The sequence below is a fragment of the Pleurodeles waltl genome, chromosome 2_2, assembly GCF_031143425.1.
Source record: "Pleurodeles waltl isolate 20211129_DDA chromosome 2_2, aPleWal1.hap1.20221129, whole genome shotgun sequence".
Classification (NCBI taxonomy): Eukaryota; Metazoa; Chordata; class Amphibia; order Caudata; family Salamandridae; genus Pleurodeles; species Pleurodeles waltl.
The window spans coordinates 258,821,919-258,838,738 of record NC_090439.1 but is presented as its reverse complement, the minus strand read 5'-3'; the positions used below and the strand labels follow the sequence as shown (position 1 = coordinate 258,838,738).

At 42.2% G+C, this 16,820-nt stretch overlaps 1 protein-coding gene across 1 annotated transcript in view; it reads left to right on the top strand.

Moving 5' to 3' along the window:
• CFAP90 (cilia and flagella associated protein 90) overlaps positions 1–16,820 on the top strand; it is a 266,200-nt gene that overhangs the window by 191,277 nt on the left and 58,103 nt on the right. Inside the window, exon 2 of the mRNA XM_069218878.1 lies at positions 9,749–9,865. Within this exon, the coding sequence (XP_069074979.1) occupies positions 9,749–9,865 (117 nt within the window). The remainder of the gene's footprint in view (positions 1–9,748; positions 9,866–16,820) is intronic.

The following is a 16,820-nucleotide window of genomic DNA, read 5'->3' as shown; positions in this document are numbered from 1 at the left end:
GCCAGACTCCAGATTGTTTTATGCAATAAGTGTGTTTATTACAGTGCTCTAAATTGGTGGGTGGTTGCAAATCGTTGAGGTGTGATGGTGGAGGATTGTCCGTGGCAGAGTCCAGACTATCAGTATCACAGGTGCATTGTCCAGATGCCTATGGAAAGTGGAGCAGGGGCAGTGTAAGGTTGGACAGGGTGTCAATGTGGGACAGTGGGATGACAATCAGGGAGGTATCCTTTGCTGGCGGGGGTCTTGGCATCTTACTCTGTCTTCTTCCTGGATCTCAGGGCCCACTTGCGGGGTGGTTCTCCTTCTGAAGGGGGTGGGGTTCTGGTGGCCTGTTGGTCTTGTGTCGGGGCCTCCTGTCCACTAGCGCCGGCGGAGGTGGTAGGCAGTTCTTGGTCCATGCTAGTGTCAGGGGCCCTTTGTGGTGCAACAGTATCCCGCAATGTGGTGACTACCTGATTCAGAGCCACTACGATGGTGCCCATGGCGGTACTGATGTTTCTTAGTTCTTCCCTGAACCCCATATACTGTTGCACCTGCAGAAGCTGGATCTCCTGAAACCTGGCCAGGACCGTGGCCATCGTCTCCTGGGAGTGGTGGTATGCTCCCATGATGGAGGAGAGGGCCTCGTGGAGAGTGGGTTCCCTGGGCCTTTACCCCCGTTGCACAGCAGCCCTCCCAGTTCCCCTGTTTCCCTCTGCCTCTGTCCCCTGGACCGTGTGCCCACTACCACTGCCCCCAGGTCCCTGTTGTTGTTGGGGTGGTGGGTTAACCTGGGTGCCCTGTAGTGGTGGACACACCGCTGATTGACATGTCCTGGGGACAGAGATATGGGCCCGCTGTGTGGGTGCTGTGCTGGTGTTCCCAGAGGGGGGAAGGTCTGCTGTGGCCTGTGGCTGTCTGAGGGGAACCGACTGTCCAGAGGTCCCCGATGGGCCGGGCTGGTCATCTAGATCCAGGGAGACAGAGCTGCTGTCATCACTGTGGGCCTCTTCTGGGGGTGGAGTGGACATTTGTGGACCCTCCTGCGCGGTGACGTGGCGTTCGGGTCCTGCAGGGGTATAAAAGTATGACTATTGCTTCTGTGTGTGCCATAGCGTGCAATGGGTGGGTGCCCGTGTACCCCTGTGCTTGCATTCCTGTGTGTGGGCTTTTGTGACAGTGGTTTGGGGGGGGATGGGTATGTGCAGTGGGCATGCTTAGGTGATGGGTGTCCATGCTTTGTGGTCGCATGCAGGGCTTGGTGTTGGGATGGGTTTGTTGTGAGGGTGAGACATTTGCAAGGAGTAGGTGTGATGGGGGTGGGGGTGAGGTTGGGGGTATGAGTTGGCATGCTGGTGGGGTGGGGGGATGAAGTAGTTAAGATTTGACTTACCAGAGTCCATTCCTCCAGATACTCCTGCGAGGCCCTCAGGATGCAGGATCGCCAAGACCTGCTCCTCCCATGTTGTAAATTCTGGTGGGGGTCCGCCGCCAGTCCGCTGCACCGCGATGTTGTGCCTGGATACCATGGAACGCACCTTCCCCCGTAGGTCGTTCCACCGCTTCCTGATGTCGTCCCGATTTCTTGGGTGCTGTCCCACAGCGTTGACCCTGTCCACTATTCTGCTCCATAGCTCCATCTTCCTGGCAATGGTGGTGTGCTGCACCTGTGTCCCGAAGAGCTGTGGCTCTACCCGTACAATTTCCTCCACCATGACCCTGAGTTCAGCCTCAGAAAACCTAGGGTGTCTTTGCGGTGCCATGGGGTGGTTTGGGTGATGTGTGGGGTGGATTGTGTGGTGCTAAGTGTGGTGATGTGGATTGGTGTGTAGTTTGAAGTGCGTGGTAATATTGCTGGATGACAGTGAATTGCGTGTCTGGGTGCTCGGGTCTCTTATCTCTGTGCGTGTTCACGAATCTCTAGGAGTGGGGGTTTGTGGGTGATGTGGGTGTGTGTTTTAGATTGTGTTGGGTGTGTGGGAGTATTGTTTGTATGTGTATCAGGTGTGTGTATTTCGAATTATCCAATGTGGCTGTGTTTTGTAAGTGTGTGTGTATTTTGAGCGCGGCGGTGTGTACCGCCAATGGAATACCGCGGTTGAAAGACCGCCGCGTGGATTCGTGTGTCGTGATAGTGTGGGCGTATTTCTGTTGGCATGACGGTGGAGGTTTGGTCTACGCCAGTTTCTCCCTGGCCTTTGGTGTGGCGGACTTTTTTGGATGTCTGTATTTTGGCGGTTTGCCTGTTGTGGGTCAGAATGACCGTGGCGGTTTACCGCGGCCGCGGCGGTGTTATGGCGGTCTTCTGCACGGCGGTAAGCGCCTTTTACCGCCGAGGTTGGAATGACCGCCTATATGTCTTTCTTGTTCCAGGATTCCGATGTAAGTTTGAAAGTCCCTTCCGAAAGTCCCAGCATTCCCCATTGTCTCCTGAATTCCTCTATGCCATCAAAATCAGAACTTCATGTTCTACCATATTGTGATACCCTCCTTGCTGTCCTCTCTGAACCTGGGTATGTAGATCTGATAATCTATTTTCAATTCCATCTCGATAGGGAACCAAACTTGAGACCTCCAAACTAGAGGTATAACAACCACTGTTTCCTTGCATCTGCGTACCTTCACTAGAAATCTGCAACATCCCAAATGGAGGGAACGTATAAGGAACTAATCCCTTCCAGTCCTGCCAGAATGAATCTACTCCCCAGGTTTCTGGGTCTGGTCTCCAACTGAAATACTTTCTCAACTGTGCATTCAGTCTGTCTGCAAATAGATCCACACCAAAAGGATCCCATTTCTCCTGAATCTTCAGAAATACCTCCCTGTCCAATCTTCAATTGCTAGAATCTTTAAATTCCTCAAGAGTCAGTCTACCACACTATTGCTTAGACCATCGCCGCAACCAAATCCCTTTACTCGAACAATAGTCCCAAATGTTTTTCACCAAATCTGCCAACCACTTTGATTGTGGTACACCCACCTTGTTGACATACCTTACTGCTGACACATTGTCCATATGAAGCATTACACAACATTTTATCCTTCCCTGAAAAAAAAGTATTTCAAAAGAACATGCTAACAATTCCAAACAGTTGAAATGTAAATTCCTCTCTTGCTCTATCCAACGTCCATCCGTTTCCACATTTCTTTCCCCATCCTTCCAAACTTACAGCTGATTCTATCACTTACCGGATCTTGTTCAAATATAGATTCCAAGCCTCTGCATTCCTGAGCCACCAGTCTATCTCCTCTTTTGACTCCTTGTCTAAAACTACTTTTTGAGAATATACTCAACTGTTTCTCAAACTCCTCATTTTCAACATCTGAAGAGCCCAGTGACACAGGAGTCCTGGGAATATTGCGTGAATCGTTGAAGATAATAAACTTAGGGCCTCATTTATGAGGCCCTCGCGGCACACTGCGCCACAGGAGTGTATTTTTGTTTACACTCTGGTGGTGCAGGGCTGCCAGCCCATATTTACAATGCCACACAAGGACACCTTGCGTGGCTTTTTAAGGCCTTGTGAATATGGACCCCGTACACGCATAACACTACATGAAAGGGGCATTCCATGGATGTTGCTTTGGGTGTTCCCACATAACCCCCATGGAAGCAGAAGGAATCTGACACATTCTGAGGTGTAGAAGCCTCAGTAGTGGTGTAGGAATGATGCAACAGGGAGAAATATTTTTATTTCTCCTCGATTTTTCCTCTTTCAATGTGTGCTATATTCTGCAGCACACATAGAAAAAGGAAACCACCTCTTGTGATTGTTTTTGTGCAGGAAGGTGTCCCTTTCTGCACAAAAACAATCATCCCTGCAGTGCAGGCATCCTTGTAGCAATTTGTGTGCCAGTGCAGGGGGAGAGAACAGAAATGTCTTATAAATATAGTGTATCTCTGCCCTTTCCCGGTGGTGCAGCAAGGCACTTGCTGCTCTGCCCTACACCACAGACCTCATAATTTAAGCCCTTAGAATCCTCACCAGAATCCTCAGGGATACTTCCTCCATCGATAAGAGCCAGCACAACTCCTATGTTAACCTCTTCAACTTCTCCCTTGATAACCTTAGCTCTGTCTGAAATGTATCTAAATCATATCTACAACAAATTCTAGAAACTAAGGGCCAGATGTAGGTAAGTTAAATTTTGCGACTTGCAATTTGCGAGTCATACCGACTCGCAAGTTGCAACTCGCAAAAGTGCATGCAGAAAGGTGTCTCAGACACCTTCTGCGACTCGCTATGGGGTCGCAAAGATCCACCTCATGAATATTAATGAGGTGGGTCGCATTTTGCGACCCCATAGCGAGTCCATGCACTCACAGGGATGGTGGCCTGCTGGAGACAGCAGACCTCCATGTCTGTGCCTGCTTTTTTTAATAAAGCAGTTTTTTTTTTCTTTTTGCAGCCCGTTTTCCTTAAAGGATTTGGTTTCCATTTGGTTTCGTTTTTTTCAGAGCAGGCAGTGGTCCATGGGACCACTGCGTCCTCTGAAAAAACATTTTCACTGCTGCGTCTACAGTGCACTACATTGCTCCATATTTACAAATGACACATTGGGCCCAATGCATCAGTTTGTAAAGCACTGTGTCACATTACACCTGCACCAGGTGTAATGTATGCAGCATAGGCGTTCCCATAGGAAAAGTCACGCAGAAGTGATGCAGTGAAATTTAAATCATTTCACTGCGTCATTCTGCAACTTCACTGCCTCAAAACTTTACCTCCTGGTCTAAAAGTTATGCAGGTTTTTTTCCTATGGAAGACTCCTCACATTACTGAAGTTGCATCAGTCCAACAATGCTACTTCAGCAATGCGTGAATTTAGTGCCAACGGGTGTGTCAGAATTTCTGAAGCATTTGTGAAAACGTGTAAATACAGTGCATGCATGGTGTTGTTAGGGGATGTGCGGCAAACTCTTTTAAGTTTATCACTGGATTCATCCCTTTGTCTCCCCCCGCCAAAAAAAATAAGTTGCTGATAACACCCAACACCATCCTACACCTCTGCTATTGTCCCTTTTGCAATCAAAACCTCAACTTCCTCTGTATACAACCTCTTCTCCTCTTGTAAAAATGTTATCTTCTTAGGGGCCCACCTATATATTGGTGTGAATATAAACTCGAGTCTGTGTCCCCTGGCAGCCTCTAGAACGAAAGGATCTTGAGTCACCTTCCTCCAAGTCCCATAAAATCAGGCTGCCCCCCAAATTTACTAATGAAAATCTTCTTTGCCTCATATCTCCTCTAGCTGATCTTCCTCTAATTCATTGCCTTTGAGGGTAAAACCCCTCATGGGTTACATATCCCATCTGGGAATATCGTGTGCTATGTTCCAGGTAGGGTCTTGTTCCTCCCTGTCCTCGGTGGGGGAACCAACTTCTTGTTCTCCCAGCCCCAGCAAAAACTCTATCTGCAAACACCTTTTTTATATTTTTGTGCAACTTTTGAATTGAGTTTATATTTTGCTATATCTCAAATAAATTTGTCCAGAAATAGGAAACCCTGGGAGGAAGGCCCCATTCCTTATATGCCAATTCTATAAATTTTGGGTCAATTTCCAGTAGAATATTCTTCCTCTGTTTGTTGGATAATGGTATGTTCTCATTACCCAATAAACAAATGGTTCTTTTGTGGCCCATTGGCGCAACTCCCCTAGATCAACAAGACTTTCATTGACATGAGCCTTTGCAGAAAAATTTCAATTATTTTTGTTCAGGGCCCAATAACATCCAAAAGATGGTTCTGAGAAGACCTTAATTCCCCATCAAGAGCTTTTCTCAAACCCTTCCTCCCTTTACATATAAATGCTATCACCTTTGCATCTAATTCAGGTGCCATGGCCTCTTTATCCAGTAAAGATGGCTGTGGGCATTCTGCCCTTAGTTGAGATCTGACCTCCCGTGGCATTTCCCTTCTTAACCAGAAGGTGGTGTAATTTGCCACATGTTGGGATGGCGCCTACTCAGGGGAATGAGGATGATTTATCAAAAGTGGGTCAAACATTCCATCCGCTTATGGATCAAGTATTGGTGTGTTTATTTCTGAGACCTTGTCTGATGGTCCTTTTTCCTTGCCTTCTATTACATCATGGTCAGAATAAAACTCAGATGAACATGGTAAGTCTATCTCAGATTCTGATCCATCACCATCATCAATCATCTCTGGAACATCCTTTGCGCCTTTCTTCATGCCTTTCCATAGTGCCTGTAGCACTAATCATTGCATTCACGCCATCATTCAAATTACTATCGTCTTCTACCCTAATCTTCTTAGTTTTCCACGATATATCTCCCGTGATGTTCTTTTCCTTTGAACCTTTCCAACCCAGTCTGAACATTCCTCTATATCAGCACTTTTATCCTTTCGTTAATCTATCCCTGTATAAATTATTTGTTTCACGCTTGGCTATAAGGACTCCGACTTCCTGTCAGTGGTATCAGTTGATGACCCCATTAATTTCCCTAGAGCCTTGTTAACAATTCCCTCCAATTTCTGCATTCTGCTTTCATTCTGTTCCTCTGACATCTTTTTCCAGTATTAAAATATAATATCTAGTGTAAAACTGAAGAAAAAGTATTAGTTCCTCTCTAAGTATATATCCGCTCTAATCCCAAAGGGAAGCTGCCATTATCAAACATAGCATTGTTATGAGTCATCCTAAACGTTTAAAATGAATGCCAACTAGTTAAAAGTGGTCTGCATTTCAGTCTTACAAAACGGCAGATGAGCTTATCATGCACAAAGTGATCAGTGCGCCCGACCTATCAGGTACTTTTGTAGAAACAGGCATTCACCAAGCTATTAGGAAGCAACCTCAGCTTCTAAAATATTAACCAGACTTGGGTGAGAGGACTGACTCTAATCGCCATCAGTACCCTCCTAGCTCAAACACTTCACTCTGTGAACCACTACTTGAGAAGGGCACGCTCACACTTATGAAAAGCGCAATGATCACTGGAATTAAGTGCGAGACTAAAAGCAACCTTTAGACCACTCCCCTGGTTCACACCATTGGGTAACGTTAAACAGGCTCTCTTACCGAAGTGCATCTTAAATTTATAAAAAAGTATATCCCTAATTTAAGTGCTTGTTATCTACAGCTCTGTTACAGCACATTATCTATGGCTCTCAGTTATGAAGACAATCAAGCTAAAATAATGCTCCCAGACATGATGATTGCATAAAATCATAATCTGACATATCACCCATGAACTCAAATCAATAATAACGCTCCAATATCGATTCACACCTTTTTTTTATATATATCTTTTTTGAAAGACAACAGGAGTACTTATCTTGTGAGCAGCAGCAACAAAAGAAGGAAGAGAGCTGTGTGTTACTGGACTTTATAGACTATTAAAAGGTTTTAAAAATTATTAATTATTTCAATTATTGCTGCTGTGGCACAAAATAAGCGATATGGATAATATTAAACTCCGTGGCTTGACATAGAATCCTTGCCAATGAATCCAGAACTTTGGCAACATGAGGGCTCCACTCTGACTGGCTACTCAGAGGAAAGTCAGGGAGGATTTAGATACATTTCTGTATGATAAGCAGGTAGGATACTGTAGGCTGCTGTTGCTACTAACCCTTTAATTAATTATGTTTTGTTCACATACCTAATACCTGTCCTAATGCTTTACTTATTATTACCATAGCCACCTGCCCGTCTATGTTCTAGTTTAAGGTCTAATGAATATGTGTAAACACTGCATGCCTTTACTTTTCATTAAGCATTGTTTGAGACTACATAAAGACCCTGTAAGAGTCTCTGGGAGGTCTGAAGCAATCTTCATTCCAATCCCATGCCCTGTAACTGAGCCCTGTATGGGTCAGTAAGATCTCTGCCAGTTTTACCAGTCTACTGGCTTACAGGCTATCTGCTCAAGCCCGAAGCCTTAGGGAGAGCTAACGAGGGGTCAAAAAACCTTTGGCTGGCATCACCTCTCTCTCCTTACATTTCCTTCCAGTCTTGGTGTCCTTCCTTATGACACTACCCTTGACAGGGATTGATGTTGCTATGGGGTAGCTTTAGACTAGGGGTGCATTTGTAGGTTAGACTTGTCCTTTTGATGTGCCATTTCCCACGCACACTTGCAGTCTACTGTCCTTATTATGCTAGGCTGACACATGCCAAACCTACGCCCACCCAGAGCCACTGCTATCAGTTTCCTGGGCACGTGTGTTCAAAGCTTAAAAGTATCTACCCACCTTGCATAGCGAACACTAGAATGACACATATTCTGCTCTAGTGCACATGTAGCCACTGTAAAGTGCCATTCAGTAGAAGAGAGGCCTCAGTCACCCAATTAGGTGTCCCTCCTTAATTACCCACATGCATCCACACCTAATGCTACACTTCAGGGTAGGTTGTAGCCTACTACCTCAGACCAGCGTAACCCCAAGGAGGATTTTCCATGTCACATGAATCCACACAGACTGAAAAGCATAATATTCACCTGTCGTAGAAGTATAATTGGTCGCTGATTACTCAAGGATCCTATGCATCTATAAGGATGAATCATTATACTACCCCGCTAGCTGTTCTTACTCAGCAGCAGCTATTCACTGCTGTACAGTGTTGGTGGGCTGTCATAGATACACTAATGATCCCACATCACACCCCCAGGTCACCCTGAGCCCGGAGTTGGAACATCAAATGTGTATTCCACAGAGGTCCCAACTTATCAGCAACTCAGCCCGCTCCTAAATCCTGCTGGATGCAGGAAAAGCCAGAGTATTCGGGTTAATTTTGTTCAGTCAATTCTGGGTGGGTTGGGCATGGATTTGGAAGGGGTTTTTTCAGATGATTCCTGTCATTATCAGTAAACTGGTAAAGAAAGCTGAAGTAATTCCTAATTAAGCTACGTTCACTTCACGCACAAGATATTGTTTCAATTATCTACCTCTATTATGGAATACTGAATATGATGATATAAAATTATTAAATGATGTATGGAAGAATTTCTTGGGCTTCCACAATTGTATATGTTAATTTCTGTGGTTATACCATTGGACATTATTCTCATCAACCAGCGATATCTGTTGGACATCATTAGGCATGGCTCGCACTCAGCACCCATCGGTCAATACCTTCAACCTTGTCCACTGGTCACTTAATTCAGGATTTGGACATCCATTGGGTCTTGCAAGTGAGATTGCTCCCACTAGGAGCCAAATTATTATGTTCTGTGGCCATGCCAGTGAGTTATAGGAGCCAACTTTATATTGAAACCTATTTTTCAACAACATCATCTCACTCTACTTATCCTTTGACTACATTCAGTTTATTCTGGCCACAGTGACTCTCCTCTCTTTTGGCTAGACACTACACTGGCTACACAATCCACAGTACCAGGTTCATTGATGTAATATATGGTATTATTCGAAGGTGTCATCTGTGATGCCATGTGAGGTCATCAGAAATGCACTGTATTAAGTTATGGTTGCTTTGCTTAACATAACTGGCTAATCTCAGTGGCTTGTAGGTTTTGGTTTGTAACCATAACCAAAATATATATTTTTAGCTGAATTTCTGTGTTTTTCTGATAACTAACATTAGTTCTTCTTCTGAAGAATGAACCATAACTTTCATTTAACAAGGTCTTTTAAATGTTAACTATGTTTTTTCCAATGAGTATATATATATATCATAATACAAAAACTATGAAAGAAAGGTGGCCACAAAATGTATGTTTTGTTGAAATTATGTCATACGTTCTATAGAAAAATAGTTTTTTATTTAATTCTCTTTGAAGGCAGACCACACTTACACATTTGACACCGTTTATAAAAGACCTGTCACCTATGATGCCAAACTGCATCGAGACGATAGAGAACACGCAAAACATAAGGGTCTGGACATTCATGGACAGGTAAGATAATCCAAATGCTATTTTTTATGTAAGAATGTGATTTCTTCCTCCTTCTTCATTGCAAACTAATTGATTAGTAGCCTCAATATGACTTCATAGTACCAGTTGTTAAGGGTAAATTGTAACAGCTGACCACATTTAGCATACAGATGTTAGTAAATGCCTTTTAATGCATACTTAAAAACATTACAGTGCATTTGTATCCAGGGATTGGTAAAGATGAATTACAGACTGACAAGTATTTCAGTCTTAGTAGTTGTTAGTCATAAATGGTATGTGGCTGGACACCATAGTTCTTAATCGCACTGAATAATAATTTACGAAATAAGAGTTGATACTGCTGAAACATATGAAGCTTGGCTCTTACTGCTTATAACATTCTTGTAGCACCAATATTTGTTCTGAAATATTGTTTACCTCTTTTCTCTAACTTCTTTTAATAAATGTTATTTTCTAGTGGTGCCGAGCTCCCATAGCTCCTTACTTGTAATCTCAAGCATAGCATAGTTGCCAGGTTTTGAGTTTGCTTATGTGCATCATTTTCATGCTTTAAGTGCACTTATGCATGGTATGTTAGTGCCTTGCGTGTGACATTTTGTAGCAGGTAGAACAGAGCAATTATGTTAAAATAATAAAATCAGTATTTAAGCACGTCGATCCTTAATAAATAAATTTACAAGGGGACGCATATAGGTCGATGAACCTTTTGACTCATTTAAGATGTTCTTGCCATAGCTCTAGAACAGAATCAATAATCTATGCATGATAATCAATAATCATTATTCAAATCAATAATCACTAATCAATGGAGTCAGTAATTTTCACACACCATGGGGGTTATTACAACTTTGGAGGAGGTGTTAATCCGTCCCAAAAGTGACGGTAAAGTAACGGATATACCACCAGCCGTATTACGAGTTCCATAGGATATAATGGACTCCTAATATGGCTGGTGGTATATCCGTCACTTTACCGTCACTTTTGGGACGGATTAACACCTCCTCCAAAGTTGTAATAACCCCCCATGTTTTTTCAGCCATAAATAACCACACCTTTAGTAAAAGTTTAGTAATTTTATTTCCCTCATATTAACAATACTAAAATCATGTAGATTAATCTCAAAATCAAATCAAAACTTAGTAATAATATTGATTAACCAAAAAGATGCAAGAAGCATAACCTAATCAAAACGTGAATCACAATACACTCTAAAGCATCAGTGCAAATCATCAGCAAAGTTAGCCTCAACAATGCTACATAATCCATTTTGGTCTAGCAAATTAATTTGTCAATCATTTGTCTCTACGATTTGTCAATCGTCATGTAGATAACCTCAACTAATCCAGATTAGCATGTGGGGCTCATGCAAAACAATTTAGAATGTGAATTTTGAAATATCTAGCTAAAGAAAACTGATGAAACAGCGCAGTTGGTACCTAGAAAGAAAAGGCATAAAAATACATTTGTCAAATTGTCATATCTACCTATCCACGGTATGGGTCAGCAAACAGAATCAGTCTTTGTCCTCAGGTCATCAGTTGGTCAGCAACAAATCAGGCTCTCAGTCGGAGAGTATGAGCCAATGACATCATCTCAAATCTCTTCTAAGTCACTTCTTCTCAACAGCGGTCTGCCTAAAATCTTATCCTCTCTTCCCTCTGTCACGTTGTTATATAAAAGTTACCCAAACTATCCCCTAATTTCCGATTGATCAGTTAATCGTGCGTTATTACTCCATCCAATAGTGATTCTATACCAATTCTATGAATTCTAATATTTCGCCTTTCACACAACGTTGATTGGTCTGCTTTATGATGTTCTCATCATCCGTTTCGTCAGGTATCGAATTTGTTGCATCTTCTTCCTCAGTCAGTGTCTTCATTGTTCGCGTTCTGGGAAAGAACCTCTGCACACATTACACACAGTCCGATACATTTTAAGGACACTGTCTCCTGTTAGTCGGTTCTTATGGAAAGCTTCTGCTAAGCATTGTATTAAACAATTAACATTTCACAGTTCACTCTGTCAGCATTTTTTTATTAAACACTAAGAAATACAGCTTCTGCATGAGGCCTGGCTAAAGTACGCCAAGACACTCGCTAAATTAAGACCTACAACTAATAAGCTAAAGCATACTTCATAACCATGAATATGTTATATTACTACATTAATCTAATACATTTTCAATATTTCATGAGTATTAATCATTAATTAGTACATTTTGTAAACCCTGGCGGCCAATCTTCGAGGTCACAATTTCAAACTTGCACATTAGTTTTCTACATTATTCATTTTCTACTAAATTCATTATTTAAAATACATAAACACTCATTAATAATTTCTGATTAAAAGATCTGCTTCAGCAATCCCTCCTCTGATGACTAAATGTGTCATCACACCAAATTTACCACCCACAATTTATAATTCTATTTCTTTGACATTGTGTCTTCTCCTTGAATTTTCCCTATAAATTCTTTCCCTTTTTCTTTCTTCCCTCCACTGATTATTTTTAGACCTTTTATATTGAATTCTTTTACATAATTTGCATAATCCGCATATTCCTAATTGATAACCCACGACAATTAGTATTCCCTGTATAATTTTCAGCAGCATGCCATCCCAAATACTACTAAGCCAGTTTCCCACCAAAGCAAACCCTTTACCAACCTTTTCCCAAACACCTGGTTCTTTCAACTCCTTCATATCACTACTTGCGTTAGTCAGATTAGTAAGTAAGAGGGTTATTACAACTTTGGAGGAGGTGTTAATCCGTCCCAAAAGTGACGGTAAAGTGACGGATATACCACCAGCCGTTTTACGAGTCCATTATATCCTATGGAACTCGTAATACGGCTGGTGGTATATCCATCACTTTACCGTCACTTTTGGGACGGATTAACACCTCCTCCAAAGTTGTAATAACCCCATAAGTCTCTTATCTCTTTACTATTGTTAGGTATGTAAGAACAGCAATGTCTAGAGTTAATCGTTTTACAGACTCCGCCATCCTTCGCTAAAAGAATGCCTAAAGCAAGACGATTTTGAAGAGTCATAGCTCTATCCTCACCCAATTCAGTATCTATCAGGATTATTGCCCCTGAAAAATTTGTCAGCATGTTATCCACGATAGTAGACAACTTTCAAATCTTGATCGAATTCAAGATGACTCCCACTGAAGGAATCACCGCACCAAATATATCTCCCACTATTGCAGAAGAGGACTCTATCCTCTGTCTCTTATGATGTAATTCAGTCACTTTCAGAAACTTTTTCAAATCCTCCATCTGGTAAATCTTTGGGAAAACTATCCCCAAATAACATGTCCCAATCCATCCACTTGGAAGATGGTAATAAGCATTAAGTCCACAAATATAAGAGATCCCCGGAATCACAGGGTCCTGCCCATTCAACATAAATGTCCATTTACTCTGAAACAAAAACACATGTCTACATTCACTCATACCCACAAATAAAGTGTCAGTGCGCAATTTAGGCCTATACATACAAAGCTTCCCTATGTGTAATGCATCTAAAGCTATTTTCCCTTGCATTTTATTTGTACTATAAGCATAATCATTCTTGTAAGTCCTTTTCTCTAGGCCTTTCTCTAATTTCTCTTTCAGGGCCTTCCTTCTGTCATCAGTATGATCTAAGAAGCTCTTCTCTAAAGGTGTAAGCAAGCATGTGAGGTTATTTCTATACGCATGTGCCGAACGTTAGTGTAGGTTCTAAGAATCCTCTAATACTATATCATTCTCCTTAGCTACTCTACTCAAGTACCTAATAATTGGAACAAACGAGAACACGAGGTCATGATTGGAGTAGAAAAACTGTATATTCTCATGGTTATAGTAATACACTACAACTTATCCCATATGTTAATGGAAGATTCTGATAGGTGACTCCTTTGCATCCATTGTTTCAACATACTCACTCAACAAGCGATAGAAAATATTAGAAGAAAGTTCTTCTTGCGCATTAGTATATTCATGCAAATTCTTCTCGTCTAACTTAAGCCTCTCTAAAGCTGTTAATGCAATAGTCTCAAAAGCAGAAGTTTGGTTGGCTCCTTTCGCATCACGAACAGACATACCCACAATCAACACTATAACAAAATCCCACACATAATTGCCAAACCAATGCTCATATATTTAAGGCGCCTAGCATCCCTAACCTGCTTATCAAAATCAGCCATGATCTGTAGAGAATCAGAAAGTAGAAGTAACTTAGGAAAAAAAAAAAAAAAAAATACAATTCTTCTTTCAACAGTTCAGTTTCACTTCCAGGAACCTTTCTCCTTGTCAAAATCGGTTAGCACCTTGTCAAAATCAGGTTTTGAAAAGTCAAATCAGGTTATCAATGTATTTTCCGGTTACTTTCAACAGTCTCTTTGTCAAAAATATTTCTCAGGTTGTTTCAACAGTTCAGTTCATGAATCTTCTTCAGGTCACCTCAAAATATTGACTCAGAACTTCCCTATCAAAACAAAAAGACATAAACACTTGCTGCCATTCGTTTGTAGTTGCATACGCCCATTCAGGACCTGCGTATCTTTGACTGCTATTCTCTTTCTTTTCAACTTTCGATCACCATTCAGCTCTCCTTCACGTAGTTCTTCTTTTCTCGTAGTATCTACTTCATCCTCTATTGCTGGTTCGACAACCATCTCTTTCCTTTTCTCTACTTGGGAATTCAGCCACTTATCTCTTTTTCGTGAGCCTTCTTTCAATATTCTCCTCAGGACTGAACTTGAATCCTTTTCTTTCTCTGAGGTGTTTTCTCTTGACGGACCTTCAACAGGTTCAGGAGGAATCAGATCACTTTGACTTTGATCCACCTCAACTCCTTCCTCTTCTGGGTATGGCAATTGTTCTGTTTGCCCCACATAATTGTATGTTTCTGGGAGAGGCCCCTCTACATTAGGTCCTCCTGCTGATTCAGTTGAGATGGTTTCTGCAGCACTTTCCTGGAGGTCTCCACCTTTGTCTCTCACAGGAGTGATGGAACCATCTTCAATGAGCTCAGGTTCAGCTTCAGTTCTTCTTTGCTCCTTTTCTGGTGCTGTAATTTGTCTCACAGTTGTTGGTACTCTCAACAACGCTTCTTCATGATCCAGTGGACATGCCACTTTCTTTGTGTGACTTGGGTGAATCCAGTTCGGGATCCCAGCACACTTCACAGCTGTCGTACTCTTTAGAACCACTTGATATGGACCCTTCCAACGAGGCTCTAAACACGTCTTGCGCACATGTTTTTGGACAAAAACCCAGTCACCAGCTCTCAGGTTGTGCCCTGGATCATGGATTGGTGGCAGTGTGGGGGCCTCCACCTGCTGAGAGAAAGAACTGATTACATCAGCTAGACCCTTGCAGTAATCCAACACCATATCATCTGTAATGTTGACAAGTGCATTTGCTGGAACTGCTGGTAACCTCATTGCCCTGCCCATGAGAATCTCATGGGGCGACAATCTTGTCTTCCTGTCAGGTTTGTTTCTCATTGACATCAACACCAAAGGCAATGCTCAGGCCATTTCAAATTCGTAGCTGCATACATTTTTGCAATCCTTGACTTCAAAGTACCATTCATTTGCTTCACTAGTCCTGATGCTTCAGGGCGGTAACTACAATGTAACTTCTGCTCAATGTTCAGTGCTGCACACAATAGCTTAATCACCTCATTAATGGAGTGGGTTCCGCTATCTGATTCTAAAGAGATCGGAAATCTGAAGCGCAGTATCAGTTCCCTAAGCAGCAGTTTTGCTACAGTGAGGCTATCATTTCTTCATGTACAATACTCTTCAATCCAATGACTAAAGAGGCACACAATCACCAACACATATCTCAAACCCCCACACACAGGCATTTCAATTAAATCCAATTGCGTTCTGTTGAATGGACTTTCTGCTCTTCCAATGTGGCTCAAATTAACAACTGTCCCTTTCCCCGCATTTAATTGCTGACAAATGACACAACAATGGCATACTGCTTCAGCTGCCTGTCTAAACTTGGGGTTAAACCAGTCAATTTTGAACAGACGAACCATGGCAACCCTCCCAATGTGAGCCTGACCATGATAGTACCTAGCCATTTAAGACAACATGCTGTTTGGCAAAACCATCTGGCCCTCCTCAGACAGCCACAATTCATCCTGTCTTTGAACACATTTCATTTTGTTCCATCACCGTTTCTCCTCTTTGTCGACGTTACTCTGCAGAGTTTTTAACTCTTCTAGTTTGTCAATCACTTTTAATGCAAAACTTGTACATGTAGTGTCTTCTTCAGGTAACAATTCCCACTTCTCCTTGAACGATATACAGTTCAATGCGCAAAACCTTGCGAATTGATCCGCATATCCATTGCCTAGTGACACATAGTCCAGCGACTTTAGATGTGCACTGCATTTCACCACAGCAATTTCTTCAGGGAGTTGAATCGCATACAGCAACTTCTTTATTCTCTCACCATTTCTAACTGGTGATCCAGTAGAGGTCAGAAAACTTCTCTGCAACCACAATTGATCAAAATCATGAACTATTTTAAATCCGTATTGACTATCTGTGTAGATAGTGACTCAATTGAGCGGAAACATGGGACGCCCTAGTAAGAGTGACTAACTCCTCTACTTGGGAAGAATACACTCCTCAAAGCCAGGAAGCTTCTAAGGTACCCTGTAATTGTGCACACAGCATATCCTGCTCTCAGTGTCCCTGTGTTGTCTCTCAGACAAGAACCATCAACAAAGACAATTTGGTCATTTTCTTCCAATCAGGTGTCTCTAATGTCAGGTCTCGGTTTTGTGCATAACTCAGTTACTTCGAGACAATCATGTTCAACATCTTCCTCTTTCTCAATTTCAGTAGTATCACTTGGAAGTAAAGTTGCTGAGTTCAGCACTGTACATTTTCTTGTGTGACGTTTGGTGCATCCAAAATGCTCGTCTCATACCTAGTCAA